Here is a 27,125-nt window from a genome sequence, read left to right on the forward strand (position 1 = left end):
ATTAATACGCAAAAAAAATTTAGTTGAGTAATAGGAGAAAATGTCTCAAAAAATCAAAATAATCAATACCATATGTTTAGGGTGTAGCCCCTTGGCAACCAAGTGAGCCTTAAGTCGTTCAATAAGGCTGTCAGGAAGTTATTTAATGGTGTAGACCCAATGACACCAAACCAACTCCTTACCAGAAGGAAGATCCATTGAGTCCCATGTCCCTTGTGGTCAAGGCATCCATTTCTACATCCATTGCATACTTTCACCTAGGGTTAGAAAGTGCTTCAACATGCGAGGAAGGGATAGATATCTAGGAAATAGAGAAGAAAAAAGAGCACATAGGACTAGGAAAGTGAAGAATTGAAACATAATAAGCAATAGGATAAGCAGCTAAGGACTGCTGAGCACATGTTTGAGTAATTTTTTGGTGAGCAATGGGCAAATCCAAGTCACACTAGGATGGATCTCCAGAACTTGAAGTAGAAACAGTGATGGGTAGAGGAGGTGCCTAGATGGTGTAGTGATGATATCTGTTCTTGCTTCTTGTCGTTCATAAACCCTTAATTGTTTCTTTGGATTAGTAACTGATTGGTTTGGAAGAGGAGCAAAAAATTTCTCAAGAGGGATAAGGTTAGGAATAAGATGATCAACACAAGAAGGTGGACCGTAAATCTTTAATGGACTCAAAGTAAATTCATTCAAAGAGGATCCATCACTAGAGAAATATGGTGTCCCCTAAAAAAAGGCGATATTAGCACTAAGTCATGTGGGGATCATAAATCTGTATCCTTTCTAAATTCTCGAGTACGCAACAAAGACACATTTTATAGCACGAGGAGAGAACTTTTCTAGACAAAAATGTGGAACATGAACAAAACATGTGCACACAAAGACACGAGGCACTACAGAGAGCAATAATGTTTTTGGGTACACAATGGAGAAGGGAATTTGTCTCCTTAGAACACTTGAGTGCATCCTGTTAAGCATAAAACAGACTATAAGAAGAGAATTAGTCCAAAAGGATTTTGGAACATGCATTTGAAGGAGTAGAGACCGTGCTATGTCAATAATGTTTTTGGGTACACAATGGAGGAGGGATTTTGTCCCCCCTAGAGCACTCTAGGGCATCCTGTTAAGAAAAAAACAAACTATAAGAAGAGCATTAGTCCAAAAGGTTTTAGGAACATGCATATGAAGGAATAGAGACCATGCTATGTCAAGTAAATGTCTATTTTTTCGTTCAACTATTGCATTCTTCTTAGGGGTATGTAACGGGATGTTTGATGAATAACCCCCTTGGTCTAGGAAAAAGATTGAAGCTCATTTTGAACAAATTGAAATAGTTTATCAGATCGAAAAATTTGAATACCAATGCCAAACAAAGTTTTTATTTTGTGGTAGAATTGAGTAAATACATTCAAAAATTAAGACCTATCTTGTACTGTTGATCCCAAATGGCATGCACTTATGTACAACAAAATAAATAGCAAAATGCATTGAAATTTCAACAAAAATGGATCAATCATGTTAATTGGAATGACGCTTGCCTGGTTTGTTGGTCTGAATCCTACCATGATCTATTTAACTCTACTTATATTTATATAGAGGAATCACTAGCGATATACAAAAAAGATATACCATGATCTATCCATCCCACCTCGATCAAGTATAAAGTTATGGCAGTTTGCCACAATACTATAAGCCTAACACGTGTTATGAAATGTCATCTTAAAAAAAAAAAGATATCTAGAAGCCCACATCTCATATTCATAAAACAAAATAAACTCTAAACCATTTATAGACTATATATTACTAATGTGCAATGTGATGCATCATCATTCATCATCCCATCCCCTTAATGCAAGGTCATCGTCATCATCTTCATCACTATCATCATCATCTTCAATGCTACCACAATCATTTCTTCTTGTTCCTCTTCTTCTTCATCTCCTTCCTCATCATCAGTCAGCTCAATGTCATCTTCTTCAACATTTTTGCCTTGTTCTCTATGATCAAATCTCAAGTTCCTTGGCTTACATTATCATATGACATTATAAAATTATTTAAATATGGCAATTATTTTAAAATCTCCATCCTCCATTCATAAACTAATTACTTTGAGGGCAGCAAATATAAAGTCATACAACTTACACCTCTCTTTCTTTTCTTGCTATGTCCAACTCCTCCATTATCTTCAAAGCACTCATTGACACTAATCCATGAAATGTCTTCTGGTAGACTAGGGATCTTCTAATTTCATGTTGGATAAGAAAATTGGATCATATGTGATGATTGTTGCCTCCTCACTTTTCTTATCTTTAGTTGAATGTTGTACTTAACAAAGACGAGAGCATTTAGTCTTTGTTGTTCCAATCGATTCCTTTTTTTGGAGTGGACGTGAAATGTGCTTCAATTTCTCTTGCATCCCATGATACTACATATAAGGCTAAGGACTCGTATTGCAACTCTTTGAAGCTCCTTGCATTCCTCTTCGTAAATCTCCCACCATAAAGCTATACATATGATCAAAACCAATGTTTTAAAAGGCAAAGGCGTAAGGTGGGGCATTTTAACCCTTAAAAGGTGAGGTGTAAGCCTTATGGCGTTGGGGCGTAAGCCTTTTAAGAATTTATTTTTAAGATTAAAAAATCTAACTAAATTAATATATTTTAAAATAAAGAAAAATTAAAAAAATCACAAATATAATGTAAGAAAGAAAAATTATATATACTTTGCAAACGACTTGGTGGCCGTTCAAAAATTGCTAACTCTAATACATGACATAAATCGTGACAAGGGATAGCAATACTATTACAAAAGTTCAAATTATTTTCATGATCTTAGATACAACTCTCTATTATTTTGGAAAGATTAAGGTTCAAGAGTTCTAGAAATTAACTCATATTATGTGATTCCTTCTATACAAACATTTAGTTAAAATTTTTTGACCAATTTTTACTTGAGAATCACACACCCAAAATGTATTAGCCTTAACTAAAAAGGCGCAAAAGGCATGCGTTTTGTAAAAATGCGTTAGTCACAACATATAATGCGTTAGCCTCTTTGGAATTTGGTATTTTAGATTGAGCCTCAAGGCATTTTAGGCATGTTGTGCCTTGAGGTGAGCCTCGATTAAGCCTTATAAAACACTAATCAAAACAAATGAATAAATGTCATATCATATTTATGATTATGAACCAAAAAGGAAAAACTAAAAATTGAAAAAGTTATCATAAAAGCAAGTAGGAAACTATCGAATTGATATAATACCAGGTTGTTTCTTGTCTCTTGTTAGAGTAGCCATGCTTAAAACAAACATCCCTTCGGCTTTTTTGAACATCTCCAATTGTTGATCAATCTTGATCTTTGTTTCAACATTCGGGTACATTTTTTCAATAGTTTATATAGACCAATTTTGACTTCCTTTTCTGCATTGAAGCCATCACTGTATTGGAACCTACAAATAAAAGAAGTGATAAAGAGAAATGAGTAGTTAATAGGCTTATCGCTCACATAACATGTTACCATATTTATTTAGTTTTTGGATAATGCAACTTACCTAGGATTAAGGAAATATCTTGTCGTATGAAGTGGCCTATGGAGTTGCAAATCCCGTTTCATATCAATGATCCTCCAAATGCGATCGTACTTGGTCTTTTGATGATTAAAGTTTTGGGCAGTTTTTTTCCTTTGCTTCTATCCATGGCTATATATACCCCATTTCCGGTTTTGCATCACCATCAACAAGTCTCAAAACTTTCAAGTGGGCTCACACACTTCAAAAAATACTTTATTACATCTCAAACTAATCATCACAAAATAATTTGGCCTCCACTTTCTTAGCTTCCAACCTCGAAGTATAGTGACCCATGAACCACACCTACTCCTCCAATGCAAACATGACTTGAATAGTAAACTTGTTTTCATTAAAAAATCTTCAATGTTAGAAAAGATGTAGCAACCTTGTAACCCGTACTCTCCTCAATTTGTTTATGTGGAGAACTCCCTAAACATGTTAAGCACCCATATGTGTCAATAAATGAAGACAGACACCTCCTTAGCCTTTTGAATTATTTTATGAAAGACGGGAAAATCTCAAATATCATGCAATATTAAGTCAATGCAATGGGCTGCACATGGAGACCAAAAATATATGTTTCTTTTTCTCCATTAACAACTCACCGATACTTGCATAAGCCGAAGTACCATTCGTCATCACTTGAACTACATTTTCCCCTCCAATCTCTTTCTCTAATGAGTCGAGCAATTCATACAATTTATAAGCATCCCTAACCATACTTGAAGTGTCTATTGCTTTGAGAAAAATTGTTCTAGTAGGATATTAACAAGAAAATTCGTGAGATGCCTTTGTTTTGTGTTTGTTAATCCATCCGACATCAAAGTACACTTGGTCTTTACCTGTTCTTTCTTATATTTTTCCGTAATTTCTTTGACAATGTCAACTTCTTTCTTCAAGAAGGTCAATTTAGGCTTGTGACAACTTGAAAGCTTCAATCCCTTTCCATATTCCCCAACCATCTTCATCATTGATGCAAATAATGAACTTCTCACCAAGTTGAATGGTAAAGCATGATGTCCATTTACAAATGGCAAATGCTTTAAGCTGGTCCCCATTTTTCACCAATGCATTCAAGGTTTGTTGCTTGCACCCTTTAACTCCTTTGACCTTATATACAAAAGCATCCATGGTGCCTCTTTTTTATCCTTTTATAATTTCAACTTCTTGTTCTTGTTCTCCAATGTATTCTTGAAAAATTTCTTTCTAATTTTCAACATTCTTTTGTTTGAGATGGGATGCCAATGTGTCACAGACCCCCAAAATAGGACTCAATTAAGGGCCGCGCGGCACTCGCTGAGAGCTCTCCCTCGAATGAGTTAGCCAATAGTCACGCGTTCAAACCTGCAAACATGTGCACCAGATAAGTCTCGATAACCATAAGAAACTAGGAAAGCACCAATACAAACGACAAGATATCACATGAGCAAGACATTCATATACAAAGGATATTAATAAAGCGATAAGATGCATCCCAGTCCATGGCAACAAAACACCATAATGAAAAGGACTACTTGTTTTTTTTTTAGATCCAAGAGAATAACCATACAAGCATTAACACAAGCAATCAAAGGTTCATTATAAATCCCTGGAGAATACCATTAAAGCAGTGTCTCTCTCCCCCATTTACCTCATTACATGGTCACCCCCTAACACAATGCTTATTTAAGATGCTTTTTGAGGAGTTTTGTGGAGATCCATTTCTCAGATCTATCCTTCTTTAACCCCTCACACTAAAAGGTGAGGAGGGGTTCTCATATTCGTTTTCAGAAAGACCCTTGGCTGGGAAATGCACCATTTTCTATGTCTTTCCCTCGTCTCTTTCATATAAGTTCTGAACAAAATAAATTAATTCTTTTTTTTTGTTGGTGAATTGAGTAGTCCTTTGGTTTCTTGGAATCTTTATTTTAGGAGACCTTTGAATGATAGGGAGATGATGGAATTGTCGTCTTTGTTATCTTTATTGAGTGGGAGTACACTTTGTTCGAGAAGGGACGTCTGTTCTTGGTCTTTGGACCAGTCAAGAGTGTTTTCTTGCAAATCTTATTTTGAGTTTTTGATTCGTTTCAACTCTTCTTCCTTGCAATACTCTACTATTTGGAAGGCAATGGTTCCCTTTAAAATAAAGGCTCTCACTTGTTTGGTTGTGCTTAAAAAGATAGATACTAATAACTTGTTGCAAATTAGGAGACCGATGAAAGCTGTCTCTCATGATGTTTGTGTGTTCCTTTACAGGAACTTTGAGACAACTTCTCACCTTCTTTGGCAAAGTGAATTTGCTTTGAGTACATGGAATATGCTTTTGACATTATAGGAGAAAGCTGGGTTTGTCCTCCCTTAGTGGAAGACTTTTTAGAACTATCCTTTGCAGGCTTTGGTAGAAAAAGGACAGAGGAACTTTATGGAAGTGTGGCTTTTTCATAGTATTATGGGATTTATGGATGGAATGTAATACTTAGATATTTCCTCAGGAAAAAAATTAAACTAGATGCTAGTTAGGGAAAAAATAAAGTATTTGGCCTCTTTGTGGTGTGTCGGGTATGAATTTTTTGAAGAGGCAAGTTTTTAGGAGTTTCAAAGAGATTGGAGGAACACGTTGACTTGATGATTTTTTTTTCCTTGGAGTAATTTTTATGAGTTTTGTTTAGTCTTGGAGTGTCTCAATTTGTCTTTGGAGATTTCTCATTCTCCCTTTTGTAAGTTCTTTTTCTATTAATGATATTTTCTTTTGTTAAAACAAGTATGAAGGCAGATGAGAACATGACATGAGACCTACCACTATTAGTAAGAAGAGTGAATATATGTGTTGTTGACTTAGAGAAATAGGAGTTTGACATTAATTCCATATCTTGGTTTAATTCAGGGACATTAATTGGCAGAGGGATCTATCACATGGTAAAAAGGTTCTCTTATATTTAGTCTATTTTTGATTGCCATGATACAGTGCCAGGTTTCACTCATGGATAATGGAAGCTTTAATTTCATTGGACTTAATTAGAAATGTTCTATTTCAACATAGTTAAAATCCTTTTATAAGTTTAAAATACTTTATTACAAAGCCATCGTTGGACCTTGCAGCCTTTGAATTGGTGGAGAGTGTAGCAGTGCAGCCTCCATGGCCTGATGTCACTTGGTGGAAGGTATTAATCCTCTTTAAGCCATTGAAGGATGGGTCTAGTTTTCTCGCGTGTAACAACTCTCGCTCCCACAAACATGAACAGGCTGTGTTAGCTGGAGGCGATGGTACAACGTTCAATAGAGTTCGAAGGTAAATCCTTCGATTTGAGATTGGTAAAGGGGTCCCCTTTAATGTGCGTGCTCGAGAATAATGTTTCTCGAAACATGTGGTTAAATAAATGAAGGAGACAATTGCCTGGCTCACTGATGGTCTATTTACTTCCGTTTAGTTGAAAAAGGGTTCCAGAAGCATTCACAAGTGAAATTTCTGTTGCTGGATGGCGATTAGGTGGATGAGGGTGGGGAAATTTTTGGAATTAGGGATGAGGGGGAAAGGTAAGAATTTTTTAGTTTCCATCCTTGGAGGTGTAAAAGGAATCAAATGGTGAAGTTTTGTGAATAAGTTCTGCAAATTTGCAAAGGAAATTCGTCACAATTTTGAAGGAGCAAGTGTTGCAAGCTCTTCAATACCTAGATCATAGAGTAAGGTGGTGATGGAAAGAAAGATAGGCAAAGGCTGCTTTAGTAGTCCACAAAAAGAAAAAAATGTGCCTTAGTTGCGGGGCTGATATGCGATTGAAGGAATCGGGGGGTGCCGTTACTAGATTACAAGGCTACTTGATCGGAAGTGAATGTCCATAGGGTGTGGGGAACTAGTGTTCTGATGGTTGCTCCTAATCTTGCAGTGGTGGCTAGGGTCGTGAGAGGGCACGATGAGAGTACGGAGTTTGGGCTTGGCCGTCCGGTACTTATATTGGATTTGGATCAAGTTTGTGAGAAAGGTGGGCTTCTTTCTTAACCAGGGCCATTTAATATAATAGGCCTCGTACGAGAATTCTTTGGGCCTTTCTTTGGATACAAAAGAAGTCTCTTATGAACAGGGGCTTTTATAGATAGGCCTCATTTCTAAAAAGGCCCAAGACAAGGATATGGGTTTTTAGTTCCTTCCCTTGCACGAACAAGCCCATCTTTCTAGCCAAAATTTACAAACAGGAGAGGTGGGTATTTAGCGAGATGTTATTGAAATACAAAATCTTTCTCTAGCTCTCCAAAATAAGAATAGGATGGATCAACATTCAGAGTGTAATCATGATGATTTTGGTTTTGAATTCAATTTGTGAAGAAAGTGATAATAATAATAGAAGTGTTAGATTGGCTGTTGATTTTGGTTTTGCAGAGGGATTAGAGGCTGCTGTTGACATGATTAATAAGAAAGAAGTTGGATTGGAAGGAAATCTGGTGTTTCAGGATTTAATTCTGAAAAATAAAAGTGTCCTAAGGTGTATGATGTCGAAAGGCCGCAATGATGGGTGCAGAAATGAAGAAATTATTTGAAGCAGAAAAAGAGCATTCCAAGAGATAAAGCCAAAGATTATAAGGAGAGATTTTGAAGGAGAGTTTAGCATTGTGGAAGATACAGTTGCTAAGATGAAGGATATAGCAAGTGATGGAGTAAGCAAAGGAAAGGAGGCTAAGAAATGAGGAAAATTTTCTAATAATGATAGTGATGACATCAATGAGTTTGACTGTAGTGGTGGTTTGCTGCTAAATGAGATTTGGGAATAATATGGATATGTTTCTAATTCCCGTGATGTTCTGGGGGATCTATCATATGTACACCCTGCCGCAGTGGAAGGATTGGAGAGGGTTTGTATTTTTGAGAATGAACGATGGGTTGGATAATAAAATGCAGTGTGTAACGGTCTTGGGTTAAACTCTGGTGAGGTATTGTCCGCTTTGACCCACTGGCCTCATGTGTTTGCTCTATAAAAGACACCTCACATAGTCGGAGTCCAAACCATCCTTATAAACCCAAGATCTCCCTAGTACACATCTGATGTGGGATCGTGACATGCTCTCTCGTCCGATCTTTGATGCCCTCGTCAGAGTGGCTTAAACTTCTATGTAGGATCCACCCATATGATAGCACCCCCAAGTAGCTTTAATACCAAATGTAATAGTCTTGGGCCCAACTCGATGTGGTATTGTACGCTATGATCCGCTAGCCTCGCGGGTTTTTCCTATAAAAGGTGCCTTATATAGTCGAAGTCCAAACCATCCTCATAAACCTAAGATTTTCCTAGTCTACATCTGATGTGGGAATGTGACATAGTGTAATAAAGGAATTTTACCTACACCAGTGGAGTTGATTCCTAGGAAGGACGTAGAAGCTCAAGATATAATGGATAAATTGTATTTAAAAATGTGTGATGCTAGTGGAATTGAAGTGCACTTTGATGGGAAAGTACATGGCAAGGAAGGGTCAGAGGGAGCTTGCAAATTTAAGGTTCTTAGTCAATAATGGCAAAGAGGGATTGAAAAGGGGTTTTCTTGGTTAGGAGTATTTTTCGGTTATTTTTATTTTTTTATTTTATTTTAATTTTTTAATTATTTTTTTATTTTTATTTTTGTTTTGTTTTGTTTTATTTTTGTTTTTGTTTTTGTTTTGTTTTGTTTTGTTTTTCAAGTGGATCTCTTGTTCCTTTAGGTTGTAACTTCTCTTTCTCAGTCTAATATACCTTCTTTTGTTATACAAAAAAAAACATAATTAGATGGAGTTCTATTTGGTATGGTAATAGAGAGTATTGTTATATCCATTCCCAAATTAGAATGAACCTAAAGTGTAAACACAAAATGAGCAAAGTGCAATTAAGAAGTAAGATGTTAAATGCATAAGATGCATGAGTGAATAGGAAGAGAAAGAAGTATTAAATCCTAATTAGCATTTGGATTATTGGGGCTTGGGCGCTGCCCATGCTCTTGCCCTGTCCTATATAAACCCTATGCTGGGGTGGCCATAGCGAGCACATCTCTCTCTTACTTTGTCATCCTTTAAGATCTTGGGTGAAATGGCCTATGACATTTTTCTTTAGAGTGGGTCAAGAGTGGGTGTTTTGGAGACTATATAAAATGTTGGTGGGATATACTCAAGTCGAAGGGCATAATTAAAAGGTGGAAAGAAGATTTTTGGTGGGTATGAAGAGGAAGAAATGCTGATTCCCGAAGAGATTTCAATTCTAGATTTGAAGGAAGTAAGGGGAGGGCTTCAAAAGAGGATGTTTATGGTAAGACCCTAGGGTTTTAGCGTGGAGAAATTTGGGAAATCCAAAGAATGGAAAATAATGAGAGAAATAGGGTCGATCACTTTGAGGGGCTCTACCTCCAAAGTAGCCAAAGGCTATGAATTATGTTTTTACTTCATTGTTTGCTTGAATGCCAAAAGCCCCATAGGGGTCACATATATATAGGGTAGAGAAACTAACTCCTATTAGAACTATAAAATATCCCCTCGAATTGAGTCATGTATATATAGGGTAGAGAAACTAACTTCTATTAGGACTGTAAAATATCCCCTCGAATCCTAAATGGTTTGGGAATCCTAACCAACATTAAATAATCCCAACATTAAATAGAATCCTAATTGATCTAGGACTTGTATTAATTAGAAATTCTAATTGATTTAGGAATTCTAACTAACAAATATTAAGTAACCCTACATTAAAAAGAATCCTAATTGATTTGGGAATCCTAACATTCCCGCTACCTTCAAATCAGCCTTGTCCTCAAGGCCATGCAACATTAAACTCCGAGAATCTCTCCACTTTGTAGCTGCACGCACAATGGCTAGCATCTCTTTGTTAGTCATGCCAATATGGGATGTAGAAAAAGCTTTATTGGTAAAAGCAATGGGGCGCCTGTCCTACAATAAAACTGCACCAGTGTCAACTCCTGATACATCAGACTCAATGATGAACACCTCGTTGTAATCTAACAAGGCAAGAACTGGTGTGGTGGTAATTGCATATTTAAGCTTGACTAAGGCTTGTTCAACTTCTGTACTCCATTTGAATGCATCCCTTCTTAATAGAGTGGTCAGTGGGGCACTAATCGTTCCATAATCCTTGACAAACTTGCAGTAGTAACTAGTCAACCCAAAAATTCTCCTAGCATTTTTATTGTTTGTGGAATAGGCTAGTTTGTCATCACTTGTATTTTAGAAGGTTCAACTGAAACACCTTCTTGAGAAACAATATGCCCATGGTATTCCACATGTGGTCGAGTGAAATTGCATATAGATTTTTTGACAACTAGATGATGCTTACGAAGTGTGGTGAGTACAATTTGCAAATGACCTAAATGATCTGGCAATAGCGGAATGCGAGATCATGCATTCGCTGAGCTGGCAATCACTGTGGCTCCTCAAATAGGTGGGAAAAATTTGAAATAAGAGATTCTATCCCTTCATCTTGCGAGATTGATGTTGTAACTGTAACTCCTTTGATGCTCAAAGTTGTACCAGGCAGCCACGTTGCTCCTTTTTAAGGAGCTGCTCCATAAGATGGCTTGAAATTGTAGTGACATGACCACAACGTTTGCCTGTAAGAGTCACTCTCTGGCCATTCACGGTGAACTTCAGAACTAGTTTTGAGAAAGTTCAAGCTATATCACCTAAAGTCACTAATCATTCAATACCGAAAACCAATGTTTTAAAAAACGAAGGCGTAAGACGAGGTGTTTTACCATCCGCGAGGCGAGGCGTAAGCCTCAAGGCGTCGAGGGGTAAGCATTTTGGGATTGTATTCTTTTAAATAATTAATAAATAAAATAAATTTATATATAGTATAAAAATGAGAAAAAATTAAGAATAATGGAGAAAAAAAAAATGAAAACGTAATTCTTAAGTATCATATAGGCCAATTTTAGCTAATAAACTGAAACAATGCATGTTAAAAAATAAGCATGTGCCATAACATTAGAAAAATTAGAGAAAAAGCCAAATTAAAGCATCATAATGTCTTATCATCCAAGATACTAAGAATCTAAATCTAAATCAATAAAGTTGAAAGGGAACTATCAAGGTCTTCATCAATGTCCTTGTCTTCATCAAACTCATCTATAGTAGGAGTTCTTCCACTTATAAATTCCCCCACTCCCACTTCAACATTATCGTCTTCCTCAATCGTGACCAATGTTGGTCTATTGCCTTTGTCTTGAGTGCCTAGATATTTAATAAAGCATAGGTTGGGTGTTAGGAGAAATGGAGAATTATAAATTAGTAAATTCAAAAATGACTATTGATATGTATGCACTTAAGTTCTCACAATAATCACTAATCTTCCTTTTTCTAGCAATTATAGAATGCAAGCTACCATAAGTTTGTGTTGCTTGAGCATTATCTCCTTCAAAAGCTACCACGGGCAAAGCTCTAATAGCATCAACTTCAAAGAGATTTTCATCATTAAACCAAGAAGTATCTTTTGGGAGGACAGGTTCTTCCTTCTCAGTGATCCACTCATCATTTGAAGCTACTTCCTTTACCAATATTGGATCATGATTTTGTCTTCTTTTTAGAGGTCTCTCCCTCAGTTTGGTGTTGTACTTCACATAAACTAGAGCGTTCAATCTCTTGTACTCTAATCTATTCCTCTTTTCCGTATGAATCTACAATTGAGTTTAAGCCATTTAAATTTTTAGATGTTAGAAGATATTTTCATATTTGAGTGAAATGATAATAACATGACATTTGTAAGAACTAAGAACCTGCTCAAATTTGCTCCAATTCCTCTTACATCCACTAGTCCTATATGTCAGACTAAGAATATGAATGGCAAACTTCGTTAATTCTGTGGTTTTTGTCCCAAAACGCTTACAGCAATCAGCTACAAAAGAAGAAACACAAATCTAAGTTCTAAGTTACAAGAAGAAACAAGGATAGAATACTTCAATTAACTAATTTTTATTGAAGTATTATTTTTACCCGAGCTTCTCAACATTCTAGAGTCAATAGCCACTAGTCCCAAATTCCCCTTGTGCATTATCAAACAAATCCAATTGGATGTCTGCAGCTAGCCTCTCTTCATATCTCAACATTCTATCCATGCATTCAAATAATCCTTTCTTCACTTCTTCACAATCAAAGAAGTTCTCCTTATAATGCAATTGGGGATTTAGATAATATCCCGCAGCATGTAAAGGGTGATGAAGTTGTGGAGTACATCTATCATCTATTTTTCTCCAAATGGGTCCATACTTCTTGGCATTTCTAGAAAAATTTGCAGCAATTTTTCCCTTCGCCGAATCCATCAACTCATAGATAATCCTCATGGCTGGTCTTTCCTTAAAATCAACTTTCCTTAGAACACACACAAGACGGGCAACACTCTTGATAACGTAAGTCACGCGAGGCCAAAAATGTTGGTCAAATAAACCAATTGAACGAGTCCTTATACCTTCATGCATTTTTGCATATGTAGAAGTGCCCCACATCTCTGAAGAGAATATAGATTGAAGGCCTCGCTTTTGTTTGTAAATGCTTTGAAGTGTCAAAAATGCAATAGAAAAGCGCGTCATTGCAGGGCGGATGAGTTCTTTGTTGTTGGTGAAATGCTTCCTCATCATTGCAAGTACATAGGAGTGATTATAAATAAATTTCACTACTTGCTTAGCCTTTAGGATTGTGGTTGCATGGATCTTCAATTTTGCAATATCCTCCAACATGAGATCTAAACAATGTGCAGCACATGGAGTCCCCTACAGCTTCTCCTTCTTTTGCGTAAGCTTCTTTCCACCATTTATCATGTTCTTGGCATTATCAGTTATCACCTGCACAACATTCTCCTCACCAACTTCCTAAACGACCTCATTCATATACTTAAACATCAAGTCACCATTTTTTTTATAGAATATGAAGCATCAATGGATTTTAAAAACCATGTACCAGTAGGACTATTCATGAGGAAACTAATCAAGACCCTTAACCACCCATCAGTCCATCCATCCATCATGATAGAACATCCATATTCCTTCCAAGCTTTTTTGTGCTCTTTCAACATGCCATCGATGTCTTTCATTTCATCTTTAAGGATCCATGTCCTCATCTCTTGCATAGATGGAGGCTTGAAACCCTGATTCATAATTAGCAATACCATCCATTATAACACGCCAATATACGTATCCATCAAACTAAATGGTAGAGAATTGTTGAACACACAACGACCAACTTTCCTACACATTTCATTTCGCTCTTCCTTATTTTTATTTTAAGTTTAGAGTGGCTTCTTTGGTTAGTGAAGATGCGAACTTATCCATTGGACCTCTAGCCCTAGGATTAAGGCCACTCCTACTATTCTGTTGCTCAAGATCTCCAACCGATGGAGAAGTAGCACCCTAAGTCCGTCCTCTAGGAACCATCCCAATCTCTTCAAGAAGATAATTTCTTTTACACTTCTCTTCTTGGAATTTTTCAAGAGCAATCTTGCAATCATCTCTCACGTTTTGAGGGACATCTAGGCAAGGTTTCATTCCCTTCCTTGTACTAGCCAAATGATGTTTAAATCTTGTAACAATCCCACTGCAAATTTGTTCACAAAATTTGCATATAAAATAATTTTCTCCATCAACTTCTTTTATGTATTTCCAAACAAAATCTTTTTTCTGCCCCTTTGACTCACCTTCAGACATGTTTTTGTTTATTGAACAAAAACAATCAGCAGCTGCAGTAGGAAATTAAAACTGCAAATTGAAAAATGAAAAATGAAAATTGAATACAAATCAAAAGCAATTGCAGATCCTTGACTTTTAGAGACATTGGTAGAGAGTCTCCTGAGAGTCTGTGACGAACAACACTAGAGAGAGAGTTGAATACTCGAATCAGCTTGAGGAGAGACCTTAGACTGAGAAGACACCTCGAAGCAGAGAGGTTGTAAGGGGTCGTGAAGAGATACGAGAGGCTGTAGAGAGTCCTTGGAGAGAGATGAGAGGTCTGAATGGGGCGTTGGAGAGAGATGTGATGTTGGGGGGTCCTCAGATACAAATTAGAGGTTGGAAGGGGTCATTGACTCATTGGAGAGAGAGGAGAAGCTGTAGGAGTTTTTGAAGATGGACGCAAGATTGGAAAGAGATGAGAGGTCTGTAGGGGTCATTGGAGAGAGACGAGACATTGGAAGGGGTCGTCGGAGATAGATGAGAGGTCTGAAGGGGTCATTGACTCATAGGAGAGAGATGAGAAGCTGGAGGAGTCGTCGAAGATAGACGCAAGCTTGGAAGAAAGAAGACCATCGTCGAGAGAGGGGGGTTTTGACGCTTGTCAAAGCCTAATCGTTTTTTAATTTTTTTTTTTTTTAAAATATTTTAAATATCAGTCAGCTCCCAAAAGGCGTACGCCTTCCTATCTGAGGCATACAAAGCGTGCCTTTTGTCCCGAGGCGTATGCATTTTCACTTGAGGCATACACATTTTAGGAATTGCACCTTTCAAGTTATGCCTCAGGGCATTTTATGCTCAAAATGTTTGAGGCGCGCCTTATGAATGCCTTTTAAAACACTACCAAAAACCTCTTCATAGTTTTCTAGTGGCAAAAAAAAGAATCAACATACAACCCATGATTTTGCATAGTAAGTTTAACCTTCGAACACTTGCGTTGACATGTTAAAGTCCTTCCATCTGCAACTCTCACATTAAACTTTTCACATTGCTTCCCAGGATAGGCTAGTTGTTTAGCATTTTATTGTCCACAAAATTATTAGTACTACCCATATCAATTAAGATAGTAACAGGTTGACATTTTAGGAAGCCGTTAAATTTCATGGTTACAGGATTAGCATAACCAACTAAAGCATGAACTGAAGAAGTGATAGATTCATCATTATCATCAGATTTCATACCTTCTTGATTTGAATAAAGGGTCATTATCAACCTCTTCTAGCCGCTCCACTAGTTCAATCATCAAGAGTTGTCCTTTTTTGCAGCGGTGCCCTCTATGCCATTTTTTATCACAATGCCAACATAGTCCTTTTGTCATTTACTCTTTAAGTTCCTCCTAAGTTAATTGTTTGATGGGGGGATTGAGCAGCAGATGGCATGATAGTGCTACTGTCATTCTGCTTGCTAATGGTCTTGTTAGACCGATGTCATTCTCTCCCAACTTTTCTTCTTCTAATCTTGCAAAGAAAATTGCAGCAATCATTGTTTGTGGCTGAAGCACTTTGACCTTACATCAAATGTCAGGTAGGAGACCTTTAATAAAAGTACCAACAAGTTGGTTTTCATTCCAATCTTTAGTCCTATTTGATAGCTATCTGATTTTCCAAGATAGTGCTAGTTTGGCATATTTTAGCAAGCTCTCCATCGATATTCTCATATCCAGTCGGCTCAAATCAGACAAGTAATTCAGAAACAAATTCTGCCCATGAAGGCACTCCATAACGAACTTCAAACCAATCATACCATTGAATAGCATCACCATCCAAACTAATTGAGGCAATCTCAACTGTAGATATTTCTAGAGTGTGGTGAAAGCGAGAGTATTTTTCAGCCCTAGTAGTAGTAACCCAATTGGTAGGGTCATCTCTAGGGGTGAGCATTCGGTTTGTCCAATTAAAAAATCTCATTAACCGAATCGAACCGAAATTCCATATTAGCCAGACCCAAAACCGAGTAAAGCGTATTTCGGTTAAATTCGTTAACCGATTTTAACCGATTTAATATGTAATATATATAAAATATAGATTTTTAATATATAAAATATAAATAATATTTATAATATATATAATTTTATTATATATAATATATAAAATATTTTAATATATTATTAATTTATACTGTTTGTTCAATTTAGTTAACTGAATTAATCGAACTCAAAAACCGAACTGAAAATTGAAATCCGAAATTCAACGAAATGAAAATTGAATCGAACTTAATCGACCAAATTTACTCGGTTAATTTGGTTAATTCAGTTTTAACTGAATTATGCTCACCCTAGTCATCACTGCCCCATCGAGGAAATTCCACCTTCATACAAGTAGGACCATGATCACGCTTTCCTTGGTAACCTCCTTCACGCATGTATGACTACTTCCTATGAGTAGCTAATATAGAGACATCATCTTCTCTCTCTTTATGGGAAGATGTACTGAGTAGTTTAGAGAACGATGCCTGGATCACTTCAAATTGAGACTTAAAAAACATATTGCTAAGTTCAGCCTTTAGCCTAGCTTCCATCTGGTACTGTTGAATTTTTTGAGGCCATTGCAAATGAGTGAAGATCAAGAATTCCAAGATCTGGATTTTTTTGGCGGGTTAACAACATCCACAAGAACGCTGACTCTTAATGCCAAATGATACTATGGGGTTTTATCGTGGAGAAATTGGGGAAATTTAAAGAATGGAAAATAATTATAGAAAAGTAGGGTTGATCACTTCGAGGGAGGGGATCTGCCTCCAAATTAAACAAAGGCGATGAATTATGCTATTACTTCATTGCTTGCTTGAATGCCAAAAGCCCCATAGGGGTCACATATATATCGGGTAGAGAAACTGACTCCTATTAGGACTTTAAAATATCCCGTTGAATCCTAGTTGGTTTGGGAATCCTAAAAAACATTAAATAATCCCAATATTAAATAGATTCCTAATTGATCTAGGACTTGTATTAATTAGAAATCCCAGTTGATTTGGGAATCCTAACTAACAAACATGAAATAATCCTAACATTAAATAGAATCCTAATTGATTTGGGAATCATATTAATTAGAAACCCTAGTTGATTTGGGAACCCTAACAGTTTAAAGAGAAATAGAGCTGAAGAAGTCTGTTCTACAATAGGAATGGAAGAAACCTTTTGGTGACAGACTGACAGTGATGAAGTCCTCTTTTTTCTCTTTTGTTTATCTTGGATATGGAGGTGCTTAGCTGGATGGTAGTTTTTGTTTGCTACAGATGGTTTTATTCAGGATTTTAGGATTGGAGAAACAAGCAATGAGATGGTGTCAGATTTCTGTTTGCAGATGACACTAATCTTTTGTGGAGCAGTTGTGGGAAAATTCTCAGTTTATGATGCATCTTATTATGCTTTGAACTGGCTACTGGTCCTGAGTCAATTACAGCAAGAGCCAGCTTAAAGTGGAAAGCATGTGGGGGCTTCTTGTTGAGAAGCTTGAGAAAAAAATTGCTCTGTGAAAGAGAAGCCTCTTATAAAAGAATGGAACTCACTAATTAACAGCATCTTGGCTAATCTGCTTGACTACTTCATGCCACCATTGTAAAATGGCGTGAAGGCATCTAGAAGAGGTCTTTGCAGGATAATGTTGGGGAGGATATAAAATATCATTTGGTGAAGTTGGGGATGGTTAAATTATTGGTGAGGTTAGGGGGTTTGGGCATCAAATCTCTCTTTAGCTTAAAAAAAACTCTCCCTTGAAAAGTGGCTTTGGTGCTTCGTGGTAGAAAAAGAGTTCTTGAAGGAAGATTATTATAACCAGGTACAGCCTTTTGCTAGTGCATGGATCATGCGGAAGGCTTATATTGTGGAAACTAGGATTAAGAAAGATTGGGAAGATTTTTTGGCATTGCATGGTTTTTGAAGGTAGGAAAAGGGGTTTTGGTGTTCTTTTGACATGAAAATTGCTGTGGGTAGAAATTTCTTTGAAATCAATTTCTGTGGCTCTTCTGGCAGAAGATGGAGAGGAATGTACTGCTGGGGATAATTATATAACTTGTGTTGATGACAAAACTACAGGAGATTTTGAAGATAGGCCCAGTACTGGGCAATAGAGCTATGTTTTGATATATGTAGTTGCTTGTGCGAGAAAAAAAATTGAAGAAATATGGATGGGGACAGATGGAAATGAGAAAGGAGGGCAGCTTCCCTGTGAATTCCTTTGTAAGGAGATTACAAAACAGAACAATGGTAACAGCCCAGGCAATTTTCCTTTCGAAAGCTAGCAGACCAACTAAAGTATTTATTTTTATTTTTATTTTTTTACTTGGATAACTTGCAGAAAAGAAGGGTCTTCTACATTAGATTCTATTAAAATTGATCTTGGATAACTCCATTTAGTAGTGCAATTTATAAGGATCTTGTCCATGCATTGTTATCATGCTTGGTACTTTCTTCTTGTTAATAATAGTAAAAGTAGGATGAACACCTCTTGGTCATAGAACAGAGCGTCTTAATGATTCTGCTGTCACAATAGAATGTGGAATCTTTTGATGGCGTTTGGACTTGCAATGAGAAGCAGAGATTGAAACAATTTTGCCATTACAAGCGAGAAAAAAGTTGCGTCTGGTTTGCTAGCCAGATGCTGTTGACTAATAAAAGGAGGAATAAAACTTTAAACACTGTTTCTGTTGATACTAAATGAAGGTGATTCTTAACATTTGATTTCTTGTGTTGCAGGAGGTTCATTCTGCATTTAAAAATGTGCAAAATCTTCCTATCAGAATTTCCTGCATTTTAAAATAGGTTGAACTACCTCTCTTAGGTGAAGGAATGCCACGGCCACAGGAATAGGTTTTCTATCCGGATCTCCTCAAGAGTCTGCATTTGCACGCATACAGGTGTGCAGCTTTAAGTATGCGATTTAAATGTATGCTTCAGCAATTATGTAAAGTGCTCTAATTCTTGTATCTGTTTTTTTTTTTTTTTAAAGTGTTCAGGTACTTTATCTTACATTTGAATTGCGAAATATAGATCAAAACTATTGTTTTAAAAATCAGACTGAAAAGACAACTGGCGTTTCAATCTATCTCTGGTTTGAACTGTTGGATTGGTTTGATTGATTCAATTGACCAAAGTGATGGAAACGTGGAGGAAATAGCAATTAGGGAGTGCGTCACTCGCCCAGCTAATTACACATGAGTTAAATGTGAATTGAGCTTTTCTCTCTCTCGAAACTTGAAAAATATTAAGAAAAGGAAAAAAATATCAAGAAATTTATATTTTCATGTTTGGTTATAAAGGAAGTAAGAAAGAAAATAAAAAATATATTAAACTTATGAACAAAATTTTGATTTTACACATCATTGATATTTAATTTTTTTAATTTCTAATCATATAAAAAAAAACTTTCATTTTTAATAGAATTGAATGTTAGAAGAAAAATATAATAGAAAATAAATTTCTTTGTTATTTTTCTCTTCTTTCAGTAGAATTTTTGATCAAATGGATTGTTAGTATCTGGGAATTTTTGTTTACTCTGTAATTTTAAATTTTTTTTTTGTAAGAACCAAATGCCATAACCTGAGGAAGAGGTGAAGAGCATCTATGGCAGCCTTCTAATTTTATCAGTTTGGCAAAAAGTCAATTATAAGTAACTATTGAGGGGTTTGGGTTGGTTTGATTATTGGGGGTTTGGTTTGAATTGGCGATTTAGCTTGTTTAAAGGTAAAAAAAAAGAAAGAAATAATAAAAAAAACACAAAAGGAATGTGTGAAAATTTTGTCAAACATAATAAGACAATGCAAACTATATTTGTCGCCTTCCAAGAAGAAAATAACATTACTGTAACGGAAATTAAATTAAAAATATAAAAATAAGAACACTGCAAATAACTGTTCAATTCCTAGTCCATCCTATGCATTCTTTTATGTCTTTAAGTAGATGTAGGTCCTTATTTCCATGTCTCTGTAGAATTAGAGGTGGGTTGGGTAGGTTAGACACAACCCACAAAATCCATAAGTCGGGTTATGCAAAATGGAAACCGCCAATGGACTTATAAAACCATTTGAAATTGATTTTTTGAATTGGTCCAATTTGGGTTAGTTGGGCAGATCGATTGGATTGTTGAACACCATAAATTTCAAAATATCGAGGTAGCGTTAAGATGCATGGATTTGAGATTGAATTGGAATTACAAATACATACATGGATCTATGTTAAAGTTCCATAGAATTTCAAATCCATGGTTCGATTAAACATAAGTTGTATTTGGAAGCTTGAATTTTATACATTGAATTTGAATTTGAGTGGATTTGAACGAAATTTAATACGGTTTTGTTTTACATTTTATCTAAATCTACAAAAGTCCAAATTCATGGCATTTCCCTAAGTATTCAATATGAATTTGGACATGATTAATTTAATTTCTAATTATTTCATTTTAACAACATATGCATAAATACTTTGACCATTGAAAAAAATGTTGAAAATTATAAATAGAGAAATAAAGCGCATAAAAAACATGATAAAAAATTAAGGACCTTGGCGAAGGCAACTTTCATTTTTTGAAAGACAACATAACCCAAAATTAAAAATCCAACACTAATTTCTTCAAACCTATAAGTGAAAATGCTAAAAAACTAAAAAAAAAATTATAAATGAAGAATCCAACATCAATCAAAATACTTCTATAACTCTATCTACTAAGGTTTCATAGATGATATTGATTAAGATTGCAGTAACCCGAACAAAAAATAAAAAAATAAAAATAAATAAATAAATATAATAATAAATATCTTGGAAAAGATATTTTTAGATATTTATATATAAATATTTTAGAGGAGATATTTTAGTTACTTAAGAGTTAAGTTATGTATTTTTTTAATATAACTCTCTCTTTCTCTCTCTCTAGAACCCACACCCACTCTCTCTCTCTCTCTCTCTCTTTGATCTTTTGCCGATTGTTGCCCGTTTCAATGATCGGAAGTTACCACAAGAATCAGGGAGTGAATATCTACAAGTCTAGCGGAGCGGATTCTTGAATTTGGGAAAAAGTTAGGATTCGATTTTCGAGCGTCTCGCGTTGTTTTTCAGGAAATAGGTAAGGGGATCTAGTTAAGTCAACTTTTTAATGATTTTGAACCATACGAAATGTTTATGGAGTAAGTGTATTTATGTTTTCAGTCGAGATTTCAAAAGCCAATCGTTCAAAAGGTCATTTTTCAAACGGAGGATATATGGTATCCTACTTTAAGTACAAATGAATGGTGGAAATGCCAGTTTTATGTTTTTAAACCATAAATACTATGTTTTCATGGTTGCCTATGGGATATGTTTAAAGTATAGGAGATTGTGTGGCAAGTGAATAGTATGTATGTATTATGTTATAACCGAAATGATGAATGCTTGTGAAATACTGAACTGTTTGCGAAATATACTGGAACTGCTTGTGAAAATACAAGATGATGTTTACGACAGTGAGGGCCAGGTATATGTTTAACGGTTGTGAGCTGGGTATGATATGACGACCGAGGGCCAAAAGTTACATGTCAAGTTTTATATGAAATGATTATGAAATATGATTTTATTACTTAAATTACACGATATGCTTTAGGAACCCTGATGGACCATTATGTCAAGAGCACAGTACCTTTGCTAGGATTTATATATGTGACCATGTGCACCACACTGCACTACGAGAGTGGTGTGGTGGTCTATGCTGATTAGCCTCGGTAGAGGGTGTACCATACCTAGAAGGCCGGACTTTCAAAACACGGTAAGGCAATCGAGGCACGCAAGTACATTGCGGATGCCTGCGTAGTAGAAGTTTTGACGTGGATGAATGTTGACTTTGTTTGGGTTGATCACCCCAGACTTAGTCCAGCCTTCGGGCAGCACAACCCTGACCACGGGGGTTTATACGTGGCGTTAGTCCCAGGAGGTGTCTTTTATACATATCTATATGTTTATGTAAATGATGATGTTATGAAATGAATGAAGTGTTTATGTCAGGAAAACGAAACGAGTATTTGTCAGGAAAACGAAACGAGTATTTCCAACCGTATATGTATGCAAAGACAACTATTTTTGGTTATGTAAAGAATGAATGTTTTCTGTAAGCACTAAAAGCATACTGTCCACACACTGATATTAACTTGATCACCCTTACTGAGAAGTGTCTCACCCCAATATACAAATCATCTTTTCAGGAAACTACATGTATCGTGCTTAGCAGGATCAAGGGGTGAAAGTTAGATTAATTCTTTTTTTTAGAGTGTCTGTAAGAACTCTAGCGTATGTAAGTTATGTTGTCAGACTCAGGGCTTGTATTATGGTCGTATAGACTGAACAGTTGTCCAGTTTTGGTCAGATTGTAATATGGATGCATGGAAACCTTTATGTATGAATGAACTTAGAACTCTGGTAATGTATGTATAGAGAATGTTTTATTACTTCCATTGCATTATTGTTAAATGATTATGGTATTAGGTATGCAAAGGTCACTTTAGTAGCACCCCGGGCCCACGTGGTGGATCGGGGCGTTACAAAGATGCAACAATATGTATTATCTTTTATATTTTTTTAGAAGTACAGAGTGTCTTGAATTTTCTCTCGTCATGTATTAGCAAATCCGCAATTTTTAGGAGTTGGTTTTGATCCAACTTTAGAACTTTTTTCATCTTATCTAAAACCATTTCAAGTAGGCATCTTCAAAGAAGGTTCATTGCTTAGAAAATTAGTCATGGAATTAGTGTTATGGAGTAAAATTTTAGTAATCACGTTTGAATTCCTCTATTTCTTCTTTGGGTGTGGATTCGATGAAGTAGAAGCGTTGTATCTTTCCACTTGTCACAATTTCAGAAAATAACAAGGATTAGTAATGGAAAATATGAAAATTAAGATTAGAAATACATAATTGTGTTTTCTTTAAAAGTACCAAGTGAAAGCTAGTCATTAACAATAGAATTAAATTGTCAAGTCAACATTCTCATACAAACTTCAACAACTTAGCCCAAAAGATGAGTGTTCAAGTCCCATATTGATAAGTCTATAGCACAATTTAATTTCAATAAAGATAAATAAATATAAAAGGTCGATTGCTAAAGCAGCTAGTATAATAATTGTTGGCCAAAACTTAAAAGAGTCTCAAACCAGCATGCATATATATGATTGAAATCTTCTTAAGTTTGCCTTCATGCAATTCCTAGCATCTATTTACTTAGGGTTTTTAAACGTCACTGTAAGCTTTGCTGTGATCCCAAAAGGGGGAGGGGGTGAATTGGTATTTTTAAAATTTAAGCCCTAGGTCAATCTCCTAACACCAGTATATTCATAACCATATGGTCAATCTAGTAAAAGTAATGTAAATGAATACCAGAAAGTAAATAAAGCAATTTAATTAAACACATATGCACTAGAAAGCAGTAAAGTAGTCGTAACACACAGAAATGTTATTGAGGTTCGGCCAATTGCCTACGTCCTCGCTTTGGCTAACAAGCACAAGGATTACCACTATAGCTTGCTCACTTAAACGGGTGGAGTGACACCTAAACAAATTAGGTCAATTAGCACATGGTTGACTTCAACCTTTACAACCAATTCTTACCGAACTGGATTACCGCCCCCTCAGGCCACGCCTAGAAACACTCAGATTTTACAATCAAATAATATCGGTATAGTGATGGTGCTTTCGTGTAAAGCAGATATGTACCCAAATGCGCTCAGTCACATACACCACAAAATGATTTAATATATAAGCTTAGTGTGGTCTAATATTTCAACTCTCAAATATATTTGCTATCCGTGTATTAAGTGCGTGAGAGTGTCAACAAGCAATCTTTGTATCTTAAGATATTCTCAATCAACGTGCTCAAACAAAGATATCAAGCAAGTCTCAAAAATATCAATCAGCAAGATATCTCAATCACGTGAAGATTAGATAATGTATTTGCTTAATTTGCAAAATATATTCAATCTTTGTACTCAGCAAAGGATATGTAAGTTAATGAATATTGCAGCAAAGATTAATATCACAAACACAAATATCTTTTAAAAAATATGTCAAAATGAATCACCCAAGATATTTGAGAGTGTTTTTGAAAATGTTTTTGCAACCCAGAAACAAATACAAGCTTCTTAAGATATTGCAACACAAATGCAATACTCAAAAGTTTAAAACAAGTCTTCTTAGGATAGGCTTATGAGCAAAGCCCCCTACGAACACTTAGGTTTAGCTCTCGTAAAAATCGATTCAATCAAACATGAATGGGAGAGCAAACCTATTTAAAACATACACTCAATCCACTTACAGAGGTTTTAAGCAATCGAAGAGGGTCAGTATGAGTGATTTGAGTATGAGAATGAGTAGTAGAAGATTTTTGGCTTGAAAGAGAATTTTTAATTTGATTTGCTAATCTTGTTACTAATTTTTCCAAATGAAGGGGTATATGTAGACACCACATGAATTATGACCGTTGGGGACAATGTTGGTATTATTAGAAAAGATTTAATGACATTTAGCAATTTTAACCTTGTTAAAAAATAGTTAACCACGGTAAAAAAAAATAAGGCAAACTGAGAGCACCGGTCGACCGGAACACTTTTGGTCGACCGAAGTTCTTATGGCTCAGTTGATCAGGCCAAATTTGAACTTCAAGGTCAGTCGATCAGATTGGTATGCCAGAGGCGATTTTTCAAACTTAGTGCGGTTCAGTCGACCAGGCCTAGAATGAACTAGGCTGGTCAGTTGACCAGACCGTTGGATTCCCACATATGGTAACTCGGTCGATTAGGTTGGTGCAATACAAATTTTGCTCGGTCGACCAGGAAGTCAAACTATTGACTTCAAGGGGGTTCGGTCGACTGGGGTCAACTGAACTATCATAGCTTGGTCGATCGGGCTGGGGGTCAACTTATTGACCCAGACCGAGTTCGGTCGACTAGGAGCAAACTGACTTGTATAGGTCGGTTGACCGAAGGTGCACAAAATGTGCATTTCGGTCATGATTCATTCCATATTCATCATATTTAAGTGCCTAATACATTCAAGTGCAATGGTGAGTGTCCTTGGGTCTTTTCTAGCTCCTGTTTTAGTTATTTTTCAATTTTAGTCTGAGCTTACCTATTAGACCATGTATGTGGTGTGTGTGATTATTACAAGTAAGAACCCTAGTTACTATTACAGACCAATTACATAAATGAATTATATATTACAATCATAAAATGATTTGGTCTTCAATCTTCACTTTGTCTATGTGCATCTTGATCTTGACAATTGAGGTTCATGCACATAATCTCAAACACCCATTAGATGTAATGAGTATTTATCATAATCAAAACCGGGCGTGACCTATGAGGTTAATAGTCACCTAAACTCACCTTGAGCCAACACAAGTACTCTGTACTCTTGTTTGCAGCAAGACATTGTGAATACCAAGTCAAAAATGTAACAATAGCTGTCATAATTTGAAAATTCTAGCAAAATGGGATGCATGTGCCCAAGCCCAAACTCAAATGGCATGTCCCTAAATGAGAATTGCTTATGAACTGTAGGTGTGCTACAAGAGAACAGACTCATCAATACATTGAAAAGTTAAACCATTAAGTTATACACAAAAAAAAAAAATGTACATATGAAAATTTGCATCTTATTCTGACTTTACTCTACTCCGTGGGGGATAAAAAATTCATTTTAGATATGGAAGTAGTGCCCTAGACCAGGGTAGTTTGTTCATTTAACTCTACAAGTAACTATAATGTTTATTTTTATTTTTATTTGGTTTTTGGTTTTTCTTTTGAAACTAACAATATTCAACTATTCTACAACATGGAATGTTAAAGGGTATTGATTAATTGGGTGCATGCTAAGATGAGTTTTTGAAATTGTTGTAATATGTGGTTCATACATTGAGTGGAACACATGTACAAAGAAAACATGGTGGAAAAACAAAGAAGCTGGTTTGTAGGAAGAAATCGGCGACGGTTTCTTTGAAACTGTCGATGGTACGTCTGAAACCATCGATGGTTTGTTCAGGTTCAGAAGAAACAATCGAGGTCTTTGTAGAGTTATATCGAAAGTTTGGTCTTGGGATTAAACCGTCGACGATTTGTCTGAAATCATCGACGGTTTGACTCGGTTACTCAACACTATTTTTCAAATTTTGAATTGGGAAGTTGTATAGGTTGGAATTTCAGGGGGAAAACCTCCGGGGGTTGAAGAAGGTTAATATATATACAACTTTGTATGTTCTAACTTTGTACTTCGACACAAGATAGTAAAATGCACAGCCGTTTGCTCTTGTGGACGTAGGCATTGCTGAACCACGTAAATCCTTTGTATCATTGTTTTATTGCTTTTATATAATATGTGTGATTGTGTTTTTTGTATTATTCATCGTTAGTTATCGTATTGTGTGATTCGATTTTTCCACTGTGCATTGATTTTGCACAACAAATTGGTATCAGAGCAATTGGTTACAATGGCTTCTGGGATTTCTTTTGCAAATTTCAATATTGTCAAGTTTGATGGATCAGAAAATTTCGGACTATGGCAGATGAGGGTTAAGAATCTGTTAGTGTAGGAGGGTATGGTGAAGGCATTATACAAAAGTCAACCGGAAGGCATTGATGAAACAAGTTGGAAGGAGTTGGAAGCGAAGGCTGTGGCGACTATCAGGCTTTGTTTGGCTCATGACGTGCTGTATCACGTCATGGATGAGGAATCTCTGGCGGCTGTTTGGCAGAGATTGGAAAGCCATTATATGTCTAAGTCTTTGACAAACAACTTGTATCTTAAGTAGAAATTGTATTGGCTAAAGATGGCAGAGGGTTTGGATTTGAACCAACACATCAATGTATTCAATCAGTTTATAAGTGTTTGATGCGGTTTGATGTGAAGTTCGAGGAGGAAGACAAGGCGTTGATGCTACTGGATTCCCTACCTGC

At 36.0% G+C, this 27,125-nt stretch overlaps 2 protein-coding genes across 7 annotated transcripts in view; one reads left to right on the forward strand and one right to left on the reverse strand.

Moving 5' to 3' along the window:
* Positions 1-22,633, forward strand: part of LOC131157584 (uncharacterized) — a 31,030-nt gene extending 8,397 nt beyond the window's left edge. For 2 of the 6 annotated variants that reach the window (XR_009137292.1, XR_009137290.1), the window contains 2 exons: positions 18,921-19,081; positions 22,391-22,633. The gene's annotated coding sequence lies outside the window, so the exon portion shown is untranslated. Of the gene's footprint in view, positions 1-18,920; positions 19,237-22,390 lie in introns of those variants that run through there. The other 4 variants (XR_009137289.1, XR_009137291.1, XM_058111855.1 and 1 more) reach the window with 2 other exon arrangements.
* LOC131158598 (uncharacterized) lies at positions 11,572-13,141 on the reverse strand. The gene is made up of 4 exons (XM_058113464.1): positions 12,538-13,141; positions 12,287-12,405; positions 11,848-12,187; positions 11,572-11,744 (listed from the first exon to the last, which is right to left on the reverse strand). Exons 1-4 carry the CDS (start codon positions 13,139-13,141, stop codon positions 11,572-11,574), a joined length of 1,236 nt encoding a protein of 411 aa, XP_057969447.1.
* Positions 22,634-27,125: the final 4,492 nt, after the last annotated feature.

The sequence above is a fragment of the Malania oleifera genome, chromosome 6 (assembly GCF_029873635.1).
Source record: "Malania oleifera isolate guangnan ecotype guangnan chromosome 6, ASM2987363v1, whole genome shotgun sequence".
Taxonomy (NCBI): domain Eukaryota; kingdom Viridiplantae; phylum Streptophyta; class Magnoliopsida; order Santalales; family Ximeniaceae; genus Malania; species Malania oleifera.

Bases quoted from the DNA above. Each gene is read 5' to 3' on its own strand.
- LOC131158598 (XM_058113464.1), bottom strand. From the start codon at position 13,141: ATGAGGAAGCATTTCACCAACAACAAAGAACTCATCCGCCCTGCAATG. The intron at 12,406-12,537 runs GTGGCTATTGAC...CTTCTTTTGTAG, and splicing joins ACAAGGGGAATTTGGGACTA to CTGATTGCTGTAAGCGTTTT. The intron at 11,745-11,847 runs GTGAGAACTTAA...TTAAATATCTAG, and splicing joins AAGGAAGATTAGTGATTATT to GCACTCAAGACAAAGGCAAT.